Source organism: Trichoderma citrinoviride (genome assembly GCF_003025115.1).
Source record: "Trichoderma citrinoviride strain TUCIM 6016 unplaced genomic scaffold BBK36scaffold_6, whole genome shotgun sequence".
NCBI classification, from domain to species: Eukaryota; Fungi; Ascomycota; class Sordariomycetes; order Hypocreales; family Hypocreaceae; genus Trichoderma; species Trichoderma citrinoviride.
In genome coordinates, this window is record NW_020194714.1 from 1,726,161 (window position 1) to 1,752,765 (window position 26,605).

Here is a 26,605-nt window from a genome sequence, read left to right on the forward strand (position 1 = left end):
CGTCCCACCTTTGGAGCAATGAGGTAATTTGACATGGGGAATCGCTAGCCAGAGGCCATCGTGCTCCGTCCAGTGCCGGTTGTGGTGACGGGCCGAAACAAACCAACAGCCCAAGCCACCGAGCAAGCAAGCTGTTTGGTGTACCTACTGTAAAGGGGAGAAGGGGGCAAAGGAGGAGGGGACTGCGTGTTTGATACAGTGGGATTATTTGATCTTTCCATGTGTTCAACGAGGCTACTGTACCTGTATGTATGTACATACGTGTAATCAGACCCCTCGTACATACAAAAGAGAGGGGCCACTCGCCCGATTGATTGCCTTTTGAAATCTTTCACTTGGAGGCACCTCATGCATGCAACATTGATTGATCGAATAGAAGCAGCATCACCAGCTTCAACTCAACGCCACGGCGGACCGGACAAATTCCTTTCTTCTTCTCCCTTTAGTCACCACCTAGTCGTGATGAACGCAACTACACGCTCGTCTGGAACTTCAAGCCACGAATAAAACAGCCCAGCCGCTCCGGGTAGCCTCCGCCGTGGACGACGCTCCAGTTTTCGCCGCCGGCCAATCACAGGCCGCCCTGAAGTGCCTCACGACGAGGCCCAGCAAGGTTCCCGATCCCAGCCAGCACGAGTAAGGACTTGCTACTGATTCCCTAAGCACAAACGATGGCCCCTCTCTCGAAGCCTCGAAAAGGGCCGTGCAAGTGCACACTGCTCTGTAGGGTATTATTACGTGGGGGACATTCATTGACAGAACGCAGATACATAGGTTGCTATGTAGGGATCGTGAGTGACTGCGCATCGTGAGGATTGGCATCAGCAGCGGCATCGAGACGCCCTTCATCCATGGGCAGCTATCTACTACTACTACTATAAAGCTCCTTGTGCCAACATTCCAACTTGAATCACAACGCTGTTCTGTTCGACTTTGCATCCTCACAGACCAGCAACACCAGGCTTGTCCGTCATCTAGTGAGGCCTGTTCTATTCCCATCTTTCTTCTTCTGCCGTCACCTCCATCGAAAAAGTGGGTGAGCTGGGGCCGCTTATAAACCATACTCGTAGACGCAACGCAAAGCAAGACGTCGGTCGGGCTTTGCGGGATTGCGGAATTATTCCTCCTTTGTCCTACTCAGCCAAGTCAGTTGATGCTCTCGATGCTACGGAGCGCCGGCTCCCCTTGTTTGTTGAGGAGCACTGCCGTCCCTGACGAATCGTAGTGCCGGCTGGCGGCTCATGGCCTGATGCGCGCAACTGCAGTTATGTGAGGCACCGCCCGACGGCCGCCGTAACACCAAATCGTCCAGCCAGTCCCAGGCCCAGTCCCAATTTTCCACAGCGTCATTCAGCCTCTTGCATCCGATCCGTGTGCCTTTTTTGCCTGCGCCCGAGCGTGCGGGTCTTTTCCAGCCGATCCCCGTTTATCGGACCACAGACGGTGAGCCGGCGCCGTTGGGCCTCTGCAAGAGGTGCTGCTGTTGGGCACACAAGGGCCAATCATTGGCCGTTCTTCTAGTATGCTCGGACGAAGTAGTCGGTATTGTAGAGCCCGGGCAGAGTTGTGAGGTCATCGTGAAGAGATCACGGCTGTCACGAATCCATCCCGTCGTGTTTGCTCTGGCTGCGGCCACTGTAATTGACGATGCTGCCAACTTGTTAGAATCTGATGCCTTCCAGCTCCTGTTCCATACGAATGAGCTTCCAGGTCCCTCCCCAGGTGTCGAGTTCTGGCAATTGCAACTGTGCTGTTGACGTCACATGACTGCCAGCAGAGTCGCAGCCGGCGATTGCTCGTCACGTGACCCCATCCGTTGCCTCGCCGATTTTCGTGAAGCCTGGATATCAACAACCAGCTGCCAAACCGCCGCACGGCTCTTGAAGTCATCTGGAAGCGTCCAGAAACGCAACAAGACTTTTCGACCTCGAATTACCGCCGCAATACGCAGCAGAATCGATCTGCCAACAGTGGGATAACTTTGAGCTTGGGACCGCTCAAAGGTACGTTTTTACTTTGCACAGCTTGCGAGAACTTCCCATACCTACGCCCAAAAAAAGAAAAAAAAAAGACAAAAGAAAAGACGACGGGGTGTTCATCATGTCACATCCACCACCTCCAGGCACGAATCTTCCTGCGAGACCCCCCGCCGCTGCCAACTCGAGGCCGGGCTTCAGATCGAGCTTCAACCCGTCGAACCAGCCCGTCGCCACCGCCGCCTCGCCGTCGCCTTCGTACTCGACCGCCGGCTCCGCGCGAGCAAACGTCCCGGGCTACTCAACAGCCAATGCAGCCGCCCAGTATGGCTCGTCGTACCCCGGCTATGGCGCCCACGCTGCGGCGATGGGCATGAACCAACCTGCCACGGCATACTCGTATCCTCATCAGCAACTCCCGAACCAGCACCAGCAGCACTACTCCCAGCAACCGCAGGGCTATGTCCCTAATGCATACTCCCAGCCGCAGCCTCACCAGGCCGCTCAGTCGTACCAGGGCCAGTCATACCAGGCACAGCCGTACCAGGCACCCGGGCAGTACCAGGCGCAGTCGTACCAGGCAGCACCGCGCATCCAGAACCCGTTCCCCACGCCGGTTGCTGCTGCTGCTGCTGCTGCCACCACCACCGCTGCCGTCGCCGGTCCCGACTACGACCCGGACATGGCCGCCCAGATAGCCCAGTGGCAGAGCGCCTACGGGCCGCGCGAGACGGACAAGGACGGCAAGCCTGTGCCCGTGCCCGAGTACCCGAAGCCGGAGGTCGTCGACCCGGCCGCGCAGACGGACAAGAAGAAGACGGTGGTCCGAGAGGGCGGTGGCAAGAAGTGGACCGACGATACACTGCTGGAATGGGACCCCTCTCATCTCCGCCTGTTTGTGGGAAACCTGGCGGGAGAGACGACGGACGAGTCGCTGCTCAAGGCCTTTAGCCGCTGGAAGTCGGTGCAAAAGGCGAGGGTCATCCGCGACAAGCGCACCACCAAGTCCAAGGGATACGGCTTTGTCAGCTTCAGCGATGCGGACGACTTCTTCCAGGCCGCCAAGGAGATGCACGGCAAGTACATCCAGAGCCACCCGGTCGTCGTCAAGAAGGCCAACACCGAGATCAAGGCCACCACCATCAAGAAGAAGCCCAACAACAACAACAAGAAGGGCGGCCACCAGAGCGGCAATCCCGGCAGCGGCCCTGGCGCCGGAGGCCACGAGCCGAATCTCGGGCCAAAGTCCGGTGGCGGCGTGACCAAGAGCGGGCAGAAGACGAAGAATGGCTTGCGACTTTTGGGTTAAGACCGGAAATTAGGATATGCGGGTTATTGAATTTTGGCGTCTTGTAAACCGCAAAAAGCTCGACATGTCTCTCATGATTTGATCATTGCCTTTTATTGCATTCGCATCTACCGTACGGCGTTTAGGGGGGTTAGAAGGGCTTAATTCAGGACATACCCGCTCATGGCACATACACATAAAGAAGAGGGGATATCTTTCAAGGCCTTCAAGTGACCATAGATATTACTGTTTTACGACGAGAATATGCACGAATGGCCTCTTCTTTTCCTCTATATTTATCAATACCAAAAAGCCAATCAGAAATCGTCTCCTCATCCAGTCCAGCATACACCTTTCATATTTCACATGGGGTATCTGTTTTTTTGCTCTTGCTGTGTTCTGGCCGTCTTTGTCTATACCTCTCTCCCGTCGTGCAACGCAATGCTGATTTGATCTGCGTCGAGAATCGCCATCTCTATCCCCCTTGTCTCCCTCTCTCACTTCCCGTTTCTGCCTCTTCTCTAGCTTTTCTCTGCATTCTTTCTGCCTCTTTCTCTATCTTCTGCATTCTTTCTTCTCACCGACTGCTCCCCTGAAGGACGGAAGAAAACGAAATAGTACTTTGTTTGAAATAGAAAATTTGACCCACCAACATAGAGACAATGAGAAGGAATAAAAAAAATAATAACAGAAAGTGTAAGGCTGTTTTATGTGGCTTCCAGTGCATCCCGGCCGAAAAATTCTTTCCCTTTTGATGTTTGACAAACGATAACAGATGCAAGGTCTCTTTTGCCAGTAGATGAAGAAAAGAACAAGGGCAGACAACGTATAGAATCAACATGATGAAACGAGGGTAACTTGCGTAGAGCCCCCTATTCAGCGTATGTATACATCATTCAGCTGTCCCTTCTTAGCAGACGGTCCCTCGACGCATCTCTCTTGTGATGAGAGGTCGACGACCGCAGGCCGTTGGGCTGGATATCGCCGTCGGACGTGACCAGCGCGTCGCCCCTTTCCATGTCCTGCTGGAGCAGGCCGGCAGTCTCCTCGGCGCTGTCGTCGTTCTCAAAGTCGCTGGCGCTGGTGCTCATGCCGGCGTCGACGTCGGTGACGCGGACGTGGACCTGCACCTGGGCCTCCTCGCGCATCTTGCTGATTTTGACGTAATTGTAGGCGATGATGGCCAGCATAGTGGTGACGAGGCCGATGAAGTTGACGAGGGTGAGCTTGTCCTTGAAGACGACGGAGGCGGCCGAGATGGTGACGACCTCCTTGAAGATGCCGGCAATGGAGAGGGTGACAACGGAGGTACGCTGCAGCAGGGCGAACTCGGATGCCGTCATCAAAAAGGCGATGCATCCGGGGAACAGGAGAAACAGGGGCGTCATAAAGGTGCCCCATTCGGCGGCGATGGTCTTGAGCCCTTCCCAAAGCGGTCCAAAGCCTTCCACCGGGATGGCAATGCAGATCAATGTCAGGAACATGACGGGCGTAAGGAAGAAGATGCTGGAGAAGGGGTTCGACGTCGCGGGGTTGCGGAGAAGCAGAATCTGGGTAAGACCCCAGCGAAAGCCGGAGAAGAAAGCTGCTGAAATGACGAGGAGGAAGCCGCCGAGCTTGAACTCGACTTCGCCAAACACCATGAGAATGACGCCCATTGTCATAGTTGCAATGATGGCAACGAGGCGCCAGGTGGGCTTCTCGAGACCGAAAGCGAATGCGAAAAGGAGAACGAATGCGAGAGAGGAGGACTTGCACATGGCTTGAGGGGTGGTTTGTCAGTCAATGGGTGTACATGTCTCAACATACAAGGAGAAACTCACTATAAAACGTCAGGCTAATGAACTTGAGCGATGTGTTTCCGAGCCCAATGTCCAGACCGGTCGCAGCGCCGCAAGGCCCAACCCTTGTGAGGTAGAAGAATTTGGACATGGTCGAGCTGGCTTCGTTCTCGTGCCGAGATCTGCCCATGTCGGAAGTGTGGGATCGCTGTGGTCGCAAGGAGGGAATGAAGAAGAGGACGAGGGCTGAGAGGATGAACTGCACCAGCATGTGCATGGAGGTTGTAAAGAGGGGGAACGCAAAGTTGAGGCGATCTCTATCAAACATCCACTTGTTATACTGCAAGCATATCTGTCAGAAACAACACTCCTTACATATCAGGGGGGATTCGCAGATCATCACACTCACCAGTGAAATTGAAAGAGAGAAAAAGTACCATAGCAGGATCAGGACGACGTTGATAATCAGCTTCTTGACAACGTCCTTGTCTGCCTCATGGCGCTCTTCTGCTGACAAGCTCTTGTCGCGCGCAATGCGCTGGCCCAGCTGGGTGACCTTCCGGCGCTTCTTCTGCCTCCGGGCGCGTTCCTTGTTGCTCAATCCCGTTTCTTCGTCGTCGTGGAGGTCGTCGTCGCTGAAGCTGGACCTCCCTCTCGCATCTTCGTCGTGTCCAGAGCCGGCCGATGTGCTGCTGCTCCCGCCATTTTCCTCTAGCAAGTCTGAGCGGTCGGAGAGGCCGGCGGAAAGATGCTTCCTCCCTCCAACACCGGCGGCCATTGGCCTTGCCGGGGCGGCTGTGGGCGTGTTGAGAGCGCTGCTCTTGCGCCTCCTGTGTCCTACAATGGGCTCCATCTCAATGTCCGCGCTCTGGCCCGGCCGTCCGCCGATGCGCGAGGAAGCCACCGGTGAGGACGTGATTTCCGCAAGGGCATATGCCGAGGGCTGTATGGATGCGCGCGTGGAGGCGCCTTCTTGGCCGAACTCGGCTGAGGTGACGATGGACGGAGAGAAGTCGGGGAAGGGCTCGGTCAGGGCGGTGTCGGAGGCGATGGAGGAGGAGCGGCGTCGGGGGCGCGGATTGGGACTGGGACGAGATTGAGATTGAGACTGAGGTTGAGAAGACTGAGACTCGGAAGACGAAGATTGAGGATGAGGCTGAGGGACAGATTGGAGATGGGGGTTGGTGGACATAGTCCTCGTGCGAGCAGTAGATGCTACTTGTAGCAGCAGTAATACCGCCAGCAGCAGTGCAAGTATGTGCAAGTAATACTAATGAAGGGGCGTCTGGACGGGGTTCAGTTCAGTTCACGGCGTGTCTGCTATGGGCTCGTGCTCGTGCCGTGCCCTTGTCAGACGCCCATGTCCGGGATCTGGTTGGCTGCCGTCCTGCTTCTTTTGGCTCGACCGGGGGTTGGCCATGGACGCTCTCCGCTCCAGCGATGCAGCTAGAATGGAGATTGGGTCACCATTACTGTTGGCGCGGATGATCAGGTGGAGGTGGGCGTACGATTGACACTGTCTTGACTGTGGAGAGTCGCGGTTGCTGAGCTGGTGGACGGGCTCATCGACGGATGGAGAGTCTGCAGAGAGAGAGAGATGGAAGATGGAAGAGAATACATATCTACGTGCAAATGTCGAAGTCGTTACCTCTGTTTCGCAGCACCTCCTGCCCATTGGACGAGATGGACAATGGATGGAATGGATGTCAATGCTAACAGAATGCACTGGCTGGCACAAGTACCTGCAAGGGGGCAACGACGGTCTGGAGTGTCGGGCGTTAGTCTCAGGGTCATCAGGCGCCTCTCGGGGAAGCCTCCAGCAGGGGTCCGGGCCCTGGAAGCCCAAGCATTTCAGGGGGAGTGTGGTGGATGTTGAGAGGGGGTACTCGTGTGCCCAAGTGCAGGTACGAGTACTTGTACATACTAGGTACATACATGCACGCTGACACACAGCATGAGCCTCCCGAGAGATATCGCGACTCACGCTTTCTGAGATATACATTATCCGTCTGCTGCTACTTTTTTGATCGCTTGTTGAGAAACACTAGAGAGAGTATCTTCTTAGCATACAAATTGGTTATTGATTCATCTTGCTGCTGCCTCCCTTCCCCTCTGGGAGGCAGCCGGAAGCCCAAATGCAAAGATTGGGTAATATCGAAATTTGAGAGCGTCGGCTGGTCCCGATTGCTTGGCGGCATCTCTGCCTTGCCTTGTCCTCCGAGGGTTCCCTGTAGCTGCCAAGGCCCCTCACTTCCATACCAGTGCCGAGTACGAAGCCCTGACCTCTACAATCCCGAAGCATCTCTTCGCCATCGGACTGTCGCGTGCCCTGTGCACAGCGGATACACATACATAGGAGTCGCTATGTAGACTACATGCAGGCCCTTTTCGTGGAGACACAAGAGGAGAAGGCGCATCAAGACCCTTCAACGAGGCTAAATGGGAGATGGACCGTGTGGATACACACGGCAGAAGTTCATGTAGCGCAGCGGGAAAAGCAGAGGCCATGCAGATTTGTTCCGGACATCCGCCTCATCATGATTGAAACTTGACACATGCCTGTCTTTGAAATCTTCCTACTGGAGGCTTCAATGTTGTGTGAGCCAGAAGTTGTGGTACTACTTGCTCATAAGGTACCTTACCTGACTGGAAGCTGCGTGTAAGTGAGACCAATCTCCAGCATTCCCTCCCGGCTAAAGAATGTCGCCGCGTGCCAGCGGGCAGCAACATGAACTGTTCCTGACAGAACCTGAGGTTTCAACACTTTCTGTTGTCCATATACTAACACTACCCAATATGGCTGCCAAGTCGACAATCCGCAGCACTGCCTGGTCCCCTAAGATGAACAATGGTCCCTGTCGATGCTATCAAGGACATGCCAAACGTTCGAGTCAACGGCCTCCCCGCTTCAACAAGCCGAAGACCTTATGAGATCCATATTACTAATCCGTTGATTCCATCTTCACTGCAAGAAATATAACATGCAGTCCGCGTGGAACCAATGTTGTGCTTCTTTAGCTCCATGTCGCTTTCAGTTATGACGCCGTTCAATTTAGAGAGACGACGGGGAACAAACTGTCGGTTATTTGAACCACACCCGTTCCCCCACAAAAGGATCGTATTCTCGAATTCCCGTCATGGAATGTTAGACATGCCAAGGAGTAAGGTACTTCATACATCCTTGCGAGTCTGCAAATCGACCATGGTACTATTCTCTTCTAGAAACTAATTTGCTAGTACGAGCATCTCTGCTACACATCACTCTCAAGCTCATGATTTCATCGCCGGGGAAAAGATTACATAATCCAACTTGAACATCCGTCCAACGCGCAGTCACATGCCCACGGTAGGTACCTCTACAGTACCTGCGCTCACCGGATCGTGTCTACAAAATCGGATCCACTCTCAGCATCGCACCTCGGTCAACCCAAGGCAAGGCCTCCAAAAAGCAACCGGCTCTCTTACAATTGATCTAAATCCACTGAATATTTCAAAATGCGCTTGACGCTCTGCCAGGTCGCTAACATCTTGCTACCTCTGTGATTATTGAGTGCCAGACTCGGAGTTCGAAGAAGCGTACATAGGTACCTAAGGAGGACATTCTACAAACGAGTACGGAGTACCTCTGGGTATCCGATCCGGATCCGCCACCCCCGGTTTCGCCGAGGCTATTGCCAGCACGGCCCCTCTATAACTTGCCCATACATACAACTGCTGTGACGCCTTCATCTCAGACATACCAACTACACTCTCAGCTCATCGCCTTTAGTCCCAGAGAAAGAGACGGTGTATCGGCATATATTAGTTCATCACATATACAGCAAAAATCATGGAAGACGCCTCGTGCAGCGGCTCTACGCCCTTCAAGCGCCTCGTCGACCACCAGTCTCGCGATCTCAGCCTCCACCAAGACAGACATGTGAGCCGAGGGGCTTTCGGCCAGAGCGTGAGCACTTCCTCCCCGTCCTTCATACCCAGCTATTCATGATGTTATGTCACGGTCTTTTACGCTAATACTAACCCTCTACTGTCAGTCGTTCCGCTCGTCACCGCTGCATCCCGCCCAGGGCCAGCAAGATGCCTTTGGCGCGTTCATGGGCAGCGCATCTGCCCTGCCCGGCTTCGAGAGCGACGCCACGGCCAGACTGACGCCCTCGCTGCCTTTTGCACAAGTCGGGCCGCCACATGGAGCACCAGCCCACCCCAGCTTCTCCAGCAGCCCGATGCAGATGCAGACGCCGGCGCCTGCATCGAGCGCAAGCAACTGGGCCGCCGACTTCAACCGCTTCGCAGCCCAGCAGCAGCAGCAGCAGCAGCAGCAGCGGGCACCGGCACCAGCCCTGACGCCAGCAGCCCGCCAGATGAGCCATTCGCCAGCCGCCCAGACGAGCTTCCAGCCTGCCTTTGCGCAGCAGCCAAACTTTGCCTCTGCGTTCGGCCAGTCCGTCTTCAGCCCTCCGGCTGGCGCGGTGGCGGCGCCCGACTTTGACCAGGAAATGTCCCGGTGGATGTCGGCTCATGGGGCCGGCAACATGCAGGATGTGGATGCCGCCATGGACCAGATCGCCCGTGAGCTGGAAGAGAGCGAGGCGGTGGCCGCTGCCATTGAGGCGTCGCGCCAGACGCATGACGAGACGCTCGAGATCGGCACCCTGTCGATCGAAACCGGAGAGATGCAGCATGAGCTGGCAACCATCGTAGGGACAAAAGAGGACTTCCAGCAGCAGCTGGAACCTGAACAGCTTCACGAGCCGGAGCCGGAGCTCGAAAAGGAGGAGCCGGCAGACACCCTGAACAACAACAAGTCCGCCGTCGCCGAAGCGGCCGAAAAGCTGCTCGATGCGGTCAAGCACGAGAGCGGCGAGAAGTGGCAAAACTCCATCTTCCTATCTCTGATGCGGGACTTCCGCGACGGCAGGAAGGACATTGTGGGCGACGAGATACGCTCCACGAGCGGTGGTACCGGGGAGACGACGCCGGCGGTGCAGCCTGTGGCGACCTGACTCCTCGGGACTTCATCTGCCGCGGTGGTGTCTGCGTCACTGGCCGCGGACGACCCTTCTGGGAGCTTGTTTAGGTCGTGTGTCGGGTATCTTGGTCAGACTTCGTTCTGACGTATTCCTCGTCTCGGTTCTCCGTTTTACCCCCTTTCATATCCTGTCCTTGCGGGTTGAAGGGTGAACGGCGGTGTGTTTTCCTTTGCAATCGGGAGCATGGCGTTTCTGGATGGAGCGATTGGTGGACTTTGGGTGAATTATCCTACTGATGTACTGGAATGTCGTCCTTATTGATCATGTCATGTACAATTCTGCAGTTTGCCCCTTCTCATATGAAGAATTGGAGAAACTGGCAAACAAGGGGACATGTAGAGTAAGTTTGTAGCATAAGGGTGTTGGGTCATAGAATACATTCTCATATTACCGCCACGAAGTCGTATATACATGCACGTTCATCACAAAGGAAGAACATCAAGACGCCAAATTACAAGATCATATTCACATCTTCGCTCTCATTCGCTTCTTCCCCCCCAAGCTCGTATATTCCAGCCGGTCCATAACCCAGCCCCATACATCGGCACCGTGAATTTTGAAATCAAGCCGCAGAGAAAGATGTCCCCTTCTTGGCTCGAACCACGCTTTCAGACCGCCAGCAAAAAAAGGATAATTCTATATACATGCATAAAACAAGCTGCCACACAAAACCCGCACGCTGGGATCAACACGCCGCTCTGCCAGAAGATGAGTAAGGACAAGGTGATGAAAAAGGAACCAAAAGCTTAGCCGGCAGTCATCACAAAGGATGAAAGGCCTCCACCCCGCTCAACGCCGTAAAAAAAGAGGAATAATGTTCGCCAGAAATAAACGCCAGTACCGTGATAAATGTCCCCCTCATCCTTGTAAGCAAAGGATGCCGAGGAGAGTAGAGGGAAATAGGAAATTGAAAAGCCAAGCGACATCTACTACGGGTTACTGGGGGCAGGAGACCACCACACGCAGCCACAGGGCGTCAGGTCAACAGCCTGCCGCGAGACCCAATGGTCGCTCCAGCTCCTGCGCACCGAACGTCGGTCCCGCTTCACCGGATAGGCCTTTTGCGGATCCGAATCCGGGTCGTAGTCCACGTCAATGTCGACAATGATGGGGTTCCCAAAGCTGTCGGTCAAGTTCTTCATGCTGCGTCCTTGGTTGTAGATCTGGACTTGGCGGCAGTACGCCTTGGGAGCGCCGTCGACGACCCGGCGCTCGATAAACTTCATCGACTTCGGATATGGGTGGAAGCCGTCCGTAGGGTACGGATTGGGCGCGGAGCTTGTTGTCGCGGTCGGGGAGGCTTGTGAGCTGGTGCTGTTCTGAATGGGATAGATGAACACCTCGAGTGTGGTGTCGGGCCATGTGCATATCCAGGGCTTGTCGCCGTCTTTGGCCCCGACGCTTGCGCTGCTCTTGGTCCGAATCACGTCGTTGTCGGCGACAGTCGGGCGGCCTAGATTGCTCCAGCGCTTGGTCTTTGCAGGAAAGTCATCCTCTTCGACGACGACCACCTTGTCGTAGGTGACCTGCAGCCACCACGCCGGGCCACGCCGAGGTTCTTGGGTGTCATTGACAAGTATCATTTCCTTGCTATACACGTTTGGAGGCTGCGTTCCCCAGAGGAACTCAGCATCCACAGGGTTGATGGCCTTGAGACTGAGGTTATAGCACGCCGTGTCCCTCTGCGTCGTAGATACGTCGACGTTGACTTGATAGTAGCTGTAAGGCAAGCTGCAGCTCCAAGCAGCAAGCTGAGTGTGGTCGCTGAGGCACGCGTTGGGCGACTGGTTGGTAGTGAGTGGCGGCATCGCATAGTTACCGACAGGCAGCCGAGGCAGAGTTATAGGGACGAGGGGCAAAGGAATCACGTCGGGTGCCGGCGTGGGGGTAGGCCCCGGGTAGTTCCCGCTCGGCGAGCTGTTTGACATGTTAGCGAAACGTCCATGCGCATAAGGGTAATAAGTGAGGAAAGGAAAGGAGAGGAGAGGGGGCCATACCCAGATGGATGAGGCTTATGCCGTGACAGAACACTCCCTATGACGGCACCCAAGATGATGCCAATGAGAAGAACGCCGATGAACAGCATACAAATGGCCCAGTAGGGCACGATGCCCCAGAGCTTCCGCTTTGCCACTTGCTGCCACTTGTTCGCCGGGGCCTTCTCTGCTGAGCTCTGTGCGGCAGTGTTAATGTCGTGCCGACTGTGGGTAGAGGGCCTGGACTGTGAAGGCTGAAGGTCTTCCTCGGTGGAAGAGAACTCAGGATTGCGCGTCGCGACTCCGATGCCCCCGGCGCCGGCAATCGCCTCAGTTGTTGGAGTCCCAGTCTCCGCCATACCATCTTCCGCTGCTGCTGCTGCTGTTGCAACTGCTACTGGAGTTTTAGAGACAACACCATGATCGGGGTATCTCGTGTAAGGAGGTAACTCTTCAGTGTGTCCCAGAGGTCCAACCAGAGCGCCTGCTTCTTCTCCATCAGGGCCAAGCTGCCTCTGGTATCCATGGCCAGATGTCGTAAAGCCGACAGGTATCTGATGAGGGGTCTCGTCTCCCGTGGTGACAATGTTCTGCGGATAGAGAGCATATGGATGAGCTGGACCGCGAGGACCGTCGTATGAATTGCGGCTCGCAGGTTGGTCTGTGGAGGCCGTGGCGTCGCTTAATGTCCTTTGCAGATACATCTGATACGGATGCGAAGCGCTGGTGGGACCTTGATAAGGGCCCTGAGGTGGTATCTGAGGCATACCCGCGGACGACGATAGTGACGGGCCTGTTTGCAGAGTGTATGAACCATCGTTGCGCAGCGTGAGGGAGTCGTGGGGTCGTGGTGGTTTGATTGCGCTTGAGGGGCGGCCAGGCGTGGGTGGAGGGGGTTTAGAAGCGGCGTAAGTCGACGGCTGTTGGTGAGATGGTTCGAGAGACAGCAATCGAGCCTGCGAGGAGTTGGGTGAGGCGATGGTGGGATCATTCGGCGTCGAAGATGACGATGAACCATCGGTTGGTAGATCCGCGGGTCGGAAGCCGTCAGCTACGGTGGCCGCGGCCAGATCGTAGGCGTACTGGTCTTCGGTGTCGTCGACAGATTGCCTCGGCGGCCGTCCCTGGACTGGCTTCCTATTGAACTCGGAGGGGTTTCCCTTGAAGGGATCCATCGCGACAGCGGCAAGATTGGCGTCGGATGGATGGAACTGCAGCGACGGCGACGACGGCCCAGTCAGGGCGAGGCCAGGAGAAGATCAAGATCAGCGGCCCTGAGAGGCCGCAGACGGCACCTGGCGGCGTCCTCGCAAAATTGAGCGCGTAAGGCGTCGAGTCGGCGTGTAGAGAAGAAGAAGACGGCGACGGCGACGACAACACGACGATACCAAGATGGGAATGCTGGATTCGCTTTGCCCGGAACGATGCAAGTCGGGCGGTGGTGTTGTGGAATGCGTGTAGTTGGTACCAGATAACTTGTTGTCGACAGACGAAAACTCGCGCTGTCGTAGATCTCGTGAATGTAGCGAACGTCGTATCAATACCGTATTTGCCCGCTGGTGATGGCAGTCAGTATTACAAGGCGAGCGCTCAATTGGCATCGAGCCAGCTCAAAGTTGTGGCGGATCGCGAGATTCGAAACAGAATTGGATCGAGTTCCAGTGCAGGTCGGGCCAAGATCAGGCCAGAGCCAGTGCCGGAGCCAGAGCCACAGAAGCCAGAGCGGCTGGGATGGGGCCCGGCGCCCTGAGCGGCCACTGAAATGCAGCGCTCATGCAGCGCTAGCAGCCTGAATCCGGGCGCCAAAGGGCAAAAATCCTGCTGGAACGGCAGTTCGGTGACACGGTAGGTTTCGAATCTCGTGGGCGAGAGGGGCCGGGCTAGCCCGAGCGGGACTAGTGGATCCAGAAAAAGAGGAACCGGCGCTGTGCCATTGGCCGGCACTTCTTCGCGTGGTCAGCGGCGGATCTAAGCCGCACTCGTACATGTACAAGCTCAACTCGGCAAGCCTCAGCACAGGCACAGAGAAACAAGCAGCACTAACAGCGGGAGGCTTGCGTGCATTGGCCCCTGAGGCGTGGAGGACGGCCGTGATCGCTGTCTTCTTGGAGTCTGTCGTGTTCATGAAATGTTGAGGTGATGCGGTCTTGATATTTGGTTCTTTCATCACATGTCAGACAAGCCTGAATCATCACGTGAAGACAGAAATGGAAAAGGTTGAACTTCATGTTGTCTGCTTCTCTGTGTCGTGTGAGGCATGTAAGTATCTCGTTTCTAAGCCGACTTATACGAGGTAGCAGTACAACCAACTCCAGGGGCCCCTTCGGCAGGTATCCTCGGACTTACCTAAGGGTACATGTAGCGAGGAGAGAGACCTGCTGGAGGCAAGCGAGCAAGATGAGAAGAGTTAAAGAGGCTGCAGCCGATAGCCGGTTGCCGCTGTCCCGGACACGATGGCAAGGGCTCTGTTTTACAGCCTGAATCTATATCGATCTGCCCACATCTCTCAGGAGGATCGATGTGGAATACGAAGGCTTGGGGGTGACAGGCATTGGCGTTGTGACAGGTGCCAACCTCGACCGGATTCTCGTCCTACTTGTCTTGGAGCCATCAACAGCCTCCCTTGCAGTAATACAGTACCTTGCACGAACCCATAAGATTACCGAGCTGCCATTCCTGGGAGATAGTTGATGCTTAACAGCATAACCATCTAATAATGGCATCAGCTAGCCCTAGTGCGACTGGTGCTGACAACATGAAGATTGCTCACCACGCTCCTCAGGTATAACTCCTCTGGACTTGCACTTGACGAGAGCATATTGCTACCAAGTGCTTGTACGCCTGGAGGGCAAGCTGAACACATAGCTTGATAGTTGGAGGCGGAGATATTCACAGCAATATTGCGGGTGATTATCTGCCTTGTCCAGCTCGAGAGATTTCGAGGGTCTATATACAGTATGCTTGGTGTGCTTGGCACTTGATGCATTCGATATGAAAGAAGCTGATGCCGCATAGGTCCTGGACCGTATCATTACTCCCATTGGAAGCAGTGGCTCCAGGATGATGGATTGCCAGCTGGTCCAATATCTGTGGGCGCTTCTGGTTTGCCCAGTACACACATATAGCATGGATGTCAGACTGTGTGACGACTGGAAGAAGGGTATAAGACTCGGCACCGCAGCAGCCTGTCATGTTCAAGATTCGACCGCAATGCATGCTTTTGGGCTCGCATACATCTATCTGCCTTATGTACTACACTCCAGAGTGCTGCGATTTGCGTCCTCGATGATTGAGGCCAATGGTCGTCAACCTCTCCGGCAAAGGAGTGTATCATAGGTCGGCAAATCTTCCCCTTTTCGCCAACCAGAAAGGTCCTATTCCTGGATATCACAGCGAGAGCTCCAGTGCTCTACCTTATGATGGCCAGATACTCTCTGTAAAATAAATCAAGGGGACTTTCTGTACAGCGCGGCATCAAGACAGCCCTCCGCGTTACAAGTACCAAGGTACCACCGTTGACATCAGGTGGTCCGCAGCCTGCAAGCCTTGGACGGCATCTCGTCATCTTCCACCTTCATCCTCAACGGCCACTCGCCCAAGTATCGACACAATGATTTGCCTGTGCCCCCCTCAGGCTGCTACATGGAATGCTTGCTTCCACGCAGGTGCGGGAGGCCAGCGGTGATGCGTGCGGCTGCATTCACTTCCAGTTGTAGGCCTCCCGCCTCAACCATGCATCCTATGAGCCGCCAGCTGCATGTGCCGCACTTGTGCCTATCTGCCCGTTGTTGGCTGGACCTTTGGGCTTCTTTTCTCTTCCTTCTCACTTTCTTTTCTCCTCATCATCAGCAGCCTCGTCCTTTTCCCCTCACTTCAGGTTCTCAAGGTCCCCCTCCGGAACAATTCCTTCTACAACCCGCTGCCTGCACGTAACTCCAGTCTCTTTCAGTGCTCGCAAAGAACTACAGAAATCTCTTCAGCTCCGAAGCACTGACAACGTCTTCAATCGTCGAATGCCCCTACGCTGTGACAATGTCGAGGTATCAGTAAGTCATCTCCACTACTTCCGTATATCGCTTTTGTACTTATATGTCCTTGCTTTCCAAGCTCCGCCTATCCTACTCCTCCCACCACCCCATCCGAAAGCTCTCTCAAGCCATGCTTCTTCTATCTACGAAACAATACCTGCAAATTTGGAGCGCGGTGCAAGTTTTCGCATAGTGCAAGCAGCACACAACCAACCCGGCAGCCGAATGGGAGGCATGCCGGCGCCCCTTCAGGCCTGCCCGGCAACAGACATGATCGCCCCTCGGAAGGCAAGCTATGGAAATGGAAGCGAATACTCAAGAGCGGGCAAGACACAGCCCGGCCCTCACAGGCCATAGTCAGTCAGTTCCTTAACCTGGCTGTTGAGCTCATGGATGGGGACGTCGGTGGCGCCCAGGAGACGATCAGGCTCCTCGTCACCGAAGCCGGTCTGTCTTTCATCAAGGACGTAATTGACCGGCACATCCCAATGGACAATATAGCCATAACAGGCAACCGCCTCTGGGAAGCGGAGATCAAGCCACTATTCCAGCTTGTCACCCATCCTCGTGTTGTTGACTCTGCTGTCTTGGAGCAAGAAGTCGCAGCCATCTTCAACTACCTCGTCGGAGTGGGAGGTGCTAGGATGAACAAGCTATTCCACTATGTTATCTCGCTCTTTAAACAATGGCCAGTCGCCTCGACGCAGGAATCCCTCATAGAGGCAGTCGAGCTATCCCTTGCAGTACTGGCCAAGATGCTGGACTGCAACACTACAAACATCGTCAACGAAGCTTTCTCGGCATTTGCCAACAGCTTGGCCAGTCCCTTGGAGAAGCCGGAAGAGCCAGAAGAGATGATTCATCGTCTTCAAGCAAAGAAGCATCTTCATTACATCCGTCAGCGTCTCCAGATTGGAGATCAGCTGCCAGATCTAGAGACGCGACCTCAAGCTTCTGTGACGCGAGAGACCTTTATGCTGATCCGAGACCTCCCTGGCCGCTTATCTCGGGGAGGGCCAAGGCACAACAACGATCACGCAAACATCGCTCATATCAAAATATTGCCAACATACGAGGAAATCATGTCGCCGCGAGAGGAATATCTACCAACCAATGATTCCACACAGTGGCACATCCCTGGCATTCGTGGTCGTCTAGACAGAGAGTTTCGTCTCATACGAGAAGATACGGTTGGGCAGCTACGAGATGCAGTCCGCGATGCTTTTGGACATATTCGCGCCACGGGCGGGATCGATCGGCAAACGAACTCTACCAACTTACGGACGTATACGTACGGCTCCGCCACTCTCGTCGACATTCAGTTCGACACAAACACTGGCCTGGATCTGGTCGTCCGCTGTGAGCAGCCTCCTGCAGTGCGGCAGCTGACCGCTCGACAAAGAAGGGACTGGTGGGAGAAGTCAAAGCGGCTCCAGGCCGGCGCACTCGTATGCGTCTTGGATGGAACCGATTCCGTCATGTTCTGTACCGTGTCTGATTCCACGATGAGGAACAAGGACGACAAAAAAGACCGCTTTAAAAAACCAGCGGATGAGAATCTCGAGCCTCCGGAACTCCGCGAGCCTTTGACCCTCTCGGATCACGAGAGCTACTTGCACGTCAACCTACAGCTCATCGATGCAAATCGAGACGACGTTACTCAGGCTCTTGACTGGTACAAGAGCATGGGACCATCACGCCATCGATATCTCGTTGAGTTTCCCGGCATTCTGCTGGCGTCTTTCAAGCATACTCTCGATGCTCTGAAGCAAATGTCTCAGAGACCCAAGATGCCATTTGTTGATCTCTTGGCTCCTACAAACGTGACCGGTACAGAAGTCGACCTGCAACCCCCTTTGTACGCAAGGACGGGTGGCTTTGCCTTCGACATCAGTTGTATAACGAATGATAAGGCCGAGTTGCTTGTTTTGCCGCAGCGGCCCCTGAATGCAAGGCTAATTGAATCACGAACAACCCTGGATCGTACACAGTCTTCTGCCCTCTTGAACACCTTGTCACGGGAACTGTCGCTCATACAAGGCCCGCCCGGCACCGGCAAAAGTTATAGCGGCGAAAAGATTGTCAAAGTCTTGTTGGCAAACAAGGAGATGACTCGTATTGGGCCGATATTGTGCGTCTGCTACACGAATCATGCATTGGATCAGCTTCTTGAGCACCTTCTCGACGATGGGACCGACAGGATTATCCGCATTGGCTCCCAATCAAAGTCAGAGAGGCTTCAATCTCTCAATCTACGAGTGGTAGCCCAGAACAGCGACCGCACACGATCCGAAAAGGGCAGCCTCTGGGATATACAACAGCAATTGAATGAACTCAAAGAGAGCATGCAGGACTCGCTCCATAGACTTTCGACATCGGACTCGCCACAGGCTATCAAAGCGTTTCTCGCACAAGAGTGCCCCAGTCACCATGACGCGCTATTTGGCGTGGAAGAAGACGGGTGGCAGACGGTTGGCAACACGGCTGACAAGGCCCTGCGGCGATGGCTGAGGGGTGGCTCGCGTAACAACATCCGGTGTCGAAGCCTTGGGATCCTCAGGTTGACGAGACTGTCCGCCATGAATCACGCTGAGCGCCAGATTTTGTATCGAGACTGGCTGGACAGCATCGTGGCTCCCATCGTTCGGACCATCACTGGACTCCAAGACGAGTACGCCGAGCTGATGGAGCGGCGTGGTCGTGTGCGCAGCGATGTGGATTTGCGCTGCCTGAACCAGGCCAATGTCATTGGAGTGACAACAACAGGCCTGGCCAAAAACTTGGAACTTCTCCGAAAACTACGATGCAAGGTCATGCTATGCGAGGAAGCTGGAGAGGTGCTGGAAGCCCACATCCTGACGGCACTGCTGCCTTCTATCGAGCATGCCATCTTGATCGGTGACCATCTCCAGCTGCGTCCGCAGATACAAAACTACGAGCTTCAGAGCACAAATCCCCGAGGCAGACAGTATTCCCTGGACACATCCTTGTTCGAAAGGCTTGTTGAGCCGCCACACCTGACAGACTTGCGGCTCCCATTCAGTACACTGGAAACCCAGAGAAGAATGCACCCGTCGATATCTGAGCTCATTCGGTCCACGCTATATCCGTCCTTGCAAGATGGCGAGAATGTGTTGGGTTATCCAAAGGTAGTCGGAATGAAAGATCGGCTCTTCTGGCTTCACCATGAGCATCTGGAAGCCGGTGCGGCTAGTCACGACCCCCTGAGTACCTCGCACTCGAACGATTTCGAAGTCGAGATGACCGTGTCTCTCATCTCTCACCTCGTCAAGCAAGGAGCGTACGCTCAGGACGACATTGCAGTGATTACGCCGTATCTCGGTCAGCTACACAAGCTGCGGCGGCGAATGCAATCCATGTTCGAGATTTGTCTCAACGACCGCGATCTCGCCGAACTGGAAGATTTTGAAGACAAAGGCGGAGAAGCCCCAACAACGGCGACGTGGAAACCGTCTGGCAAAACAACTCTCTTGAAGAGTGTCAGAGTCGCAACTGTTGACAACTTTCAGGGCGAGGAAGCCAAGGTCATCATCATCTCACTTGTCCGGAGTAACTTGCAAAAGAGGTGCGGCTTTCTCAGCACTTCCAACCGAATCAATGTTCTGTTATCGCGAGCAAAGCACGGCATGTACATCATAGGCAACTCCAGCACATACTACAACGTTCCCATGTGGGAGCAAGTCATTGACATGCTGACGGCAAGCGGCCGCCTCGGCACGAGCTTGGAGCTCCAGTGCAGCCGGCATCCGGACACGCCAATCCGCGTCTCAGAGCCTGACCATTTTCTGCAATTCTCTCCTGAGAGCGGATGCAATCTGCCGTGCGACAAGAGACTGCATTGCGGCCATTCTTGCACCGGACGATGCCACTCGGACGTTCTGCACAACGTCGTCGAATGCCTTGAGCCCTGTCCCAGGCCACGAAGGGGCTGCGATCACGCCTGTCCTCGGCGATGCGGTCAGCCGTGCCCAGCCAAGTGCCCCGTCGAGCTGAAGCATATCAACCTCGTGCTCCCGTGTGGCCACCGGCTGTCTTCGGCAAAGTGCTGGGAGAATCAGGATCCCTCTGCTGTTCGCTGCAGAGTCCTCGTTAGACGAACGGTGCCAGGCTGCAGCCATAAGGTCGACGTGGAATGCCACGAAGATGTGACCACTGCGAGGTATCAGTGCACTGCCATGTGTGGCCATGACCGTAATTGTGGCCACACCTGCAAGAGTCCTTGTTTCCAATGCAATCAGAGAAAGGACGGTGAGATCATACGGCAGAATCACGGCATCTGCACACAGATATGCGGTCGGGGCTATTCGACATGCCAGCACAGCTGCTCTGAGCGCTGCCACGGCGATGTCAAATGTCCTCCTTGTAAAGAGCCCTGTGTGGTGCGCTGCGGGCATTCGAGATGCCCAAAGGCATGCCACGAGCCTTGTGCCCCCTGTGCGGAGAACACTTGCCATTCGAGTTGCCCCCATACGAGGTGCACGATGCCATGTGCTGCGCCATGCGACTGGGTTCCGTGCTCTAGGCGTTGCGACAAACTGTTGGAATGTGGCCATCAGTGTAAGTTCTCGTCTGAATAGGTTCATGTTCTTATCCTCCACAATCAAAAGCTAACAAAGCGTCTAGGTCCCTCGCTCTGCGGAGAAGCATGCCCAGACAAGGCTTTCTGTCAGCAGTGTGCGAGCGACGCTGTGAGATCCATGTGCGTCGACTTCCTCGAGATGAAGGAATATCATGAGATCAACCTGGACGAGGAGCCTTGCATTTTCCCAGACTGCGGCCATTTCCTGACCGTCTCGTCAATGGATGGCCAGATGGGCATGGGGGCGTATTACGATATGGATGAGGGGGGCCATCCAACGCGGCTTTGCAAGAATTCCGAGCCTTTCTCGCTGGACAAGTCGGGCATCCCGGTTTGCGCGACTTGTCGGGGCTCGCTTCGAAACATTGCCAGATACGGCCGAATCGTGCGGCGGGCCATCCTGGACGAGGCGACAAAGAAGTTTCTGGCCTGGTCGCACGAGCAGTACCTCTCCCTAGCAAATCGATTGGTCAAGGAAGAGGAGAAACTTGCGGAAGCAACCCCTGGGCAAGCCGTTCAGGGTGATGCAGCCTCCTCAGCGCTCCAAGCTGGTCAGCTGGCCAGCTCTGCTTCGAGGCTGGAGCAGCTTCGAGAGCTGCAGAGACTCGTCGGAAAGGGACGATACAACTCCATCATCAATCTCTGGAGGCAGATTGGGACGCATGCCAAGAAAGTCCGGCGGGAAGAGCAGCCGTTCCAGCGAGTGGCGGACCTTGTGCAGTTTGCCAACCGCGAAAACAAGGAGAGCCGGGGCGAGTTTCGGTACGACGAATCCGTCATCCAGGTCAAGGGATCGCTTCTTGCAGACGCTCTGTTGCTCAAGTGTGAGATTGCGATCCTCTTCGACTTTCATCGCTGGATGACGCAGGGAGGCCTGGCGCAGGCAGAGACAGAAGTCAAGCTGGACTTGTCAGTCCATTGGTCTGATTCTGCCAAGCTCATCGAACAGTCTCGTCTGCTCATGTACGTGAGAGAGGAAGTCCAGGGCCACATTTTCGCCGCGCAGCTCTGCGGACTGTGCCTATCGTTTGGCGAGCGCGCCAGTATGTGGTCTGCTAAGAAGGGCGTCACGAAGGAGCAGACGCCAGACAATCTGAAAGAAGAGGCCATGAGCCATATTCAGCAAGCTCGAGCGGTAATGTCCCAGTATCCTTCCACAGCCTCGTTCCAGGGAGAGGTCGATAACGTTGAGGTGTTGATCAACGACGGCATGTACCATCCGGTCACGCCAGAAGAAATGCGAGCAGTGTATAATGCAATGATGAGAGAGTTCTCGGGCACGGGACACTGGTACGTGTGCGAGAACAACCATCCGTTCACCATTGGCGAGTGCGGAATGCCGATGCAGGAAGCACGGTGTCCGGAGTGCGGAGCCAGAATAGGGGGGCGGAACCATCAGACGGTACAAGGGGTGAGGCATGCGACAGAGATTGAGAATATTGCGAGAGGCATGAATGGATTGGGCCTGTGAGGAGGAATTTGATGTCGGTTTCTTTGATTTCAAGGCCTCTCTTTCTTTTTTCGCTTGTTACTTGTTATTGTTGCTTCTGTCACATACCTTTGTGTACCTTGTATTAGCTTATATGGACATGGATGACAGTTTAATGCTATCGAATTGCACACCACACTCTTGTTTGAAATGAAACCAGACACAGCTCATGATGGAACGCTCAATGGCTGCTCACAAGTGACTCTCTCGGTACGCCAAAGGTTGAGGTTGAGAAGCCATCTTCGAGGCCAAGCAACAGGAATAGCTGACAAACTACTACTAATCCCGATAACCCTTGCTGAGACATTTGTATCCCCCCTTCGGCTGAAACGGCTGCTTCCCCATTGTGATCGTATTAATTAAAAAGGCAAGTTTTGTCAGCAGATGCGTACACTTTGTCTTGATCTTGATGGCAACGCTTTTATTGATTACTCAACGTGGTGGTGTCCCCTCGCGGCCGCTTATAGACGGTTGGCCTGGTTGGACAATCACAGAAAAGAATGCCGAGTAATGATAAATATGAGCTTTGTTCTCAGTGGCAGTCCTCGATTCCCGCAGATATATTTACATGTGTGGATAGGTACTGACTGGGTTTGTGTTGAGAATCTTTGCTCAGTTACCCGTCGTTCTTCACCATGGGCGAACATCTGTTGTTGACGCTTCCCTTTCCGAAGCCTGAACCTCTCCTAAAGGCCCTCCATGAAGCCTTTCCCGACATGAAGATCACGTACGTGCGTCATGAGGTGACGCCAGCCGAAGCCTTTTTCAAGCAAGACGTGGACGTCCCACCCGGTATAGTTGCCATGGCCTCATCTCTCCTGATCCTCATTTCCCTTGCTCTGTTTCTCTAACATGTGATGTATACAGGAATCCTGCGTGAAGTCACCTGTCTAGCGACATTCGGCTTCGTCCCGGAGCCTTCGGACGCGCCCAGCCTGCGCTACATCCACTTCGCCGTCGCGGGGACGGACCACGTCTCCCACAAGGCGGCCTTCAGGGACCCAGGCGTGACCATTACGACGTCGGCGGGGGCGTCGAGCATCGCGGCGGCCGAGTGGGTGGTTGGGTCGGTGCTGGCGCTGACGCGGCGGCTGTTTGCGTTCCGGGAGATGCAGGGGGACAAGGTCTGGGGGAATGGGGTGCCGGAGGGGACGCCGTTTACGCTGGATGGGAAGAGGATGGGGATTGTTGGATATGGATCGATAGGGCGTCAAGGTGAGGGCTGACCACAATGCTAGAGAATGTTCTTTGTCTTTGGAAGTCATGACTTACACGGAAATCGGGGCATCGATGGTCAAGTGGCGCGTCTGGCTCAAGCTCTGGGCATGGACATTATCGTCTACAACTCCCGCCCGCGCGTCACGGCAGAGGATCGCAAGGACCGGAACTGGTTCCAGCCCGGCTCGGGAGACCCCGATGGCTCCATCCCGAGCGCGTACTTGCACGGCCAGTCCAAGGAGCAGCTGGCCGCGTTTCTCGCGCAGGGGATAGACGTCCTGGTCCTTGCCCTGCCGCTGACGCCGGCGACGAAGCACCTCATCGGCGAGGAGGAGCTCGCTGTGCTCAACGCCAGCGGCGGCGGCCCGGCCATCCTGGTGAATGTCGCGCGGGGGGCGATTGTCGACCAGGACGCGCTGGTTGCGTCGCTGAAGAAGGAGGGAGGAGAAGGAGGGCTTTGGGGCGCGGCGCTGGACGTGACGGATCCGGAGCCGTTGCCTGCGGAGAGCGAGCTCTGGGGGATGCGGAACGTGTTTGTGACGCCGCATGTGAGTTCCGTTGCGCGGGGGACTGTCGTGCGGGCGTTGAGGATCTTGAGGGAGAATCTGGGGAGGAGGCAGAGGGGGGGGGAGATGGTGAATGTGGTGAAGACGGGGGGCGGGAGGGTGTGAGTGAGTTATTGCTATAAGATGTAGCAAACACTGTCCGTTTCACTGTAAAGAAACCACCACCCGTGGCGGTTGAGGCAAACATTGGCTTCTTTGACAGCAGGTATGAAAGCCCTCGCTTACATCCGTCTTGTTTGGCTGTCCCGTGGCACAAGGGAGACATCCGCGGTTCCGAGGCCAAGGGGTACAAGCAATGGCAGTTGGAGGTTTATGGACCTCTGAACGAGTGGGAAGAAACGGATAGGACAGTGAAGGAACGCTCGCATGATGTCGACTGTCGAAGGCAAGTTACCACCGCTGTACTCGAGTATAAAAAGGGGGGGACGACGTACAAGATTCGAGCAGCTTCCGCGTTGTGTTCAGTCCTTGAGACAAGTCGGTAGGTGCAACGAAGGCCTCTTGAAGGATATCTCTCCGCCTGTTATTGCGAAAAGCGCGGCTTTGTCCAGACCATCAGCATCAAGGCATCCATCAACAACAACACTAAACAACAGTTTCTTCTTTGTTCTGCTTCAGGCTCAAGCTCAGCGTCGAGATGCGGATCACGACTATTGTCGCGGCGGCCATTGCGGTCTCGGGCGCTTTCGCAAAGCCTCGGTTTGTCATGTATTTCGACCAGTAAGTACCTGAGGCCTCTCTCTCTCCTCTCGGAAAGACGCTTCGCATCATGTTAGCTAACCTCCAGCCTGTCAGATGGCACAAGGACAACTTGCCTGATCACTCCGTAACGGCGGGCGTCACCCACGTCACGACGGCTTTTGCCGACTCCATCGTCTTCAACTCGGGCACCTGGTACGAGCCATTCATGGCGCCGGACCAGGTCCGCCTCCTCTTCGACAACGGCACCAAGCTCTGCCTGGCCGTCGGCGGCTGGGGACTGTCGGCCGGCTTCAGTGCGGCTGCAAAGACCAACGAGACGCGGCGGACATACGCCCAGAACGTTGCTGCTACTGTTAAGAGACTGGGCTACAACTGTGTTGGTGAGTCTGACGGGGAACAGCGTTACATGTGTCTTCAGGGAACAATACATATGACTGATCCATATGGAAAGACATTGACTGGGAGTACCCCGGTGGGAATGGCGAGGACTACAAGCAAATTCCCAACTCGGAGAAGGTCTGGGAGATTGAAGCCTATCCGCTGTTTCTCGAGGAGATGAGGAAGGCCCTTCCAGAGAACATTGAGCTGTCCATTGCTGTGCCGGCGAGGGTTGAGGATATGATTGCCTTTACGGCCGAGAACGTGGCCAGGATTAACGGCATTGTCGACTATGTCAATGTGAGTTGAGGAAGGGTCATCAGGCTGGTGTCGACGGGAGTCACTGACAGCGGAAACGCCCAGATCATGACCTACGACCTCATGAACCGCCGCATGAACGAAACCACTCACCACACGAGCGTCAACGGCTCTCTCGACTCGGTCAACACGTACGTCGAGCGCGGCCTGTCGCCCGAAAACATCAACCTCGGCTTTGCCTTTTACGCCAAGTGGTTCAGCACCCAGTCCGGCTACCAGTGCACGACGCCCACCGGCTGCCCAACCGCGCTGCTCGAGAACGCCGACGGCAGCGACCCGCTCGTGTCCGGGGCCATCACCTTTGAAGCGTCGACGTATGCCGGCAAGCTCGAGCACGCCGTGGCCAATGGCGTCGCGGACCAGGAACTGGGCGGGCAGTGGTGGTGGGACGCCAACCAGGAGGTGTTCTGGACCTGGGACACGGCCCTGTTCGTTGCTCGCAAGTTCTCGGAGATTGTGGTGCCGAAGAAGCTGGGCGGCGTCTTTGCGTGGTCTCTGGCGCAGGACAGCTATGATTGGAGCCGGTTCAAGGCTCTGCAGGCGGGAGTGAGGGCGATGGAGCAGCAGCGGGAAGAGTGATGTGATGGAGAGTTGGTGATGGAGACGGGAGTGGCATTAGTGGTATGGTAGCTACAAGCGGCCGAACTGTTGAACCGAGTTGCTGTTGTGAGCTGATTATCTGAGAAGGGTGTTATTGATGATGATTCTTGTCTTTATCGAGGAGGTCTATGTGAAGCCCATCATCACGCAGGCGCTCTGGGAAATTAAGAGACACAAATGAGGTAGAAGAATCACAGATACATGCAGATTTTGGTATGATTATCCATGTCAGAAGCCATTCTGGGTATGCTAGTGTGCCATTCAATATCAAGATGCATGTAGTTGCAGCCGAGAAGCGCCATGATGCAGCCACTGCTCGGGAAGAGGGTTCGTCAACTGCTATTTTTAGAGCCGGATTCATCTCCGACGCATGGAAGAGATGGAGATGGATTGCGTAAACATGCAACTTTCCTGTACAAGGATAGTGATGGTGTAGTAGTACTAGTATATGGATAATTGGGGAGGTGGTGATGAAGATGCATGTGGAAGCATCGAGGGGCCATGTGCCATCCATGTCTCTTGTCTTGGCAAGTAGAATCCCGGATGGGGAGTCAAGGGAGGAGATGTGTGAGCTACTTCTCTGATCAAAGATGGTTTAGATAGGTATATCTCTAGGCCCAACTGCTTAGGTTTGATGTTGCATCTTTGTCCGAGT

At 55.0% G+C, this 26,605-nt stretch overlaps 7 protein-coding genes across 7 annotated transcripts; 5 read left to right on the forward strand and 2 right to left on the reverse strand.

Annotated features, from left to right (window-relative positions):
* Positions 1 to 2,658: 2,658 nt before the first annotated feature.
* On the forward strand, positions 2,659 to 3,285 carry BBK36DRAFT_1117400 (RNA-binding domain-containing protein; the record flags this gene model as incomplete). Its single annotated transcript, XM_024890348.1, has 1 exon — positions 2,659 to 3,285. One exon carries the CDS (start codon positions 2,659 to 2,661, stop codon positions 3,283 to 3,285), a length of 627 nt encoding a protein of 208 aa, XP_024750496.1.
* An 875-nt stretch (positions 3,286 to 4,160) lies between these two features.
* On the reverse strand, positions 4,161 to 6,465 carry BBK36DRAFT_1168672 (TPT-domain-containing protein; the record flags this gene model as incomplete). Its single annotated transcript, XM_024895211.1, has 4 exons — positions 4,161 to 5,026; positions 5,088 to 5,385; positions 5,455 to 6,130; positions 6,356 to 6,465. 4 exons carry the CDS (start codon positions 6,463 to 6,465, stop codon positions 4,161 to 4,163), a joined length of 1,950 nt encoding a protein of 649 aa, XP_024750497.1.
* A 2,409-nt stretch (positions 6,466 to 8,874) lies between these two features.
* On the forward strand, positions 8,875 to 10,048 carry BBK36DRAFT_1159114 (hypothetical protein; the record flags this gene model as incomplete). Its single annotated transcript, XM_024894169.1, has 2 exons — positions 8,875 to 8,991; positions 9,080 to 10,048. 2 exons carry the CDS (start codon positions 8,875 to 8,877, stop codon positions 10,046 to 10,048), a joined length of 1,086 nt encoding a protein of 361 aa, XP_024750498.1.
* A 956-nt stretch (positions 10,049 to 11,004) lies between these two features.
* Positions 11,005 to 13,226, reverse strand: BBK36DRAFT_1117614 (hypothetical protein; the record flags this gene model as incomplete). The annotated part of the gene is made up of 2 exons (XM_024890373.1): positions 11,005 to 11,983; positions 12,073 to 13,226. The coding sequence occupies 2 exons, from the start codon at positions 13,224 to 13,226 to the stop codon at positions 11,005 to 11,007; spliced, it is 2,133 nt and encodes a 710-aa protein (XP_024750499.1).
* Positions 13,227 to 16,083: 2,857 nt separating this feature from the next.
* BBK36DRAFT_1159116 (P-loop containing nucleoside triphosphate hydrolase protein) lies at positions 16,084 to 22,150 on the forward strand (the record flags this gene model as incomplete). The annotated part of the gene is made up of 3 exons (XM_024894170.1): positions 16,084 to 16,097; positions 16,159 to 20,291; positions 20,724 to 22,150. 3 exons carry the CDS (start codon positions 16,084 to 16,086, stop codon positions 22,148 to 22,150), a joined length of 5,574 nt encoding a protein of 1,857 aa, XP_024750500.1.
* A 653-nt stretch (positions 22,151 to 22,803) lies between these two features.
* On the forward strand, positions 22,804 to 24,057 carry BBK36DRAFT_1117129 (hypothetical protein; the record flags this gene model as incomplete). Its single annotated transcript, XM_024890318.1, has 3 exons — positions 22,804 to 22,960; positions 23,036 to 23,383; positions 23,468 to 24,057. The coding sequence occupies 3 exons, from the start codon at positions 22,804 to 22,806 to the stop codon at positions 24,055 to 24,057; spliced, it is 1,095 nt and encodes a 364-aa protein (XP_024750501.1).
* Positions 24,058 to 24,589: 532 nt separating this feature from the next.
* BBK36DRAFT_161358 (glycoside hydrolase family 18 protein) lies at positions 24,590 to 25,929 on the forward strand (the record flags this gene model as incomplete). The annotated part of the gene is made up of 4 exons (XM_024897711.1): positions 24,590 to 24,672; positions 24,748 to 25,034; positions 25,106 to 25,332; positions 25,396 to 25,929. The coding sequence occupies 4 exons, from the start codon at positions 24,590 to 24,592 to the stop codon at positions 25,927 to 25,929; spliced, it is 1,131 nt and encodes a 376-aa protein (XP_024750502.1).
* Positions 25,930 to 26,605: the final 676 nt, after the last annotated feature.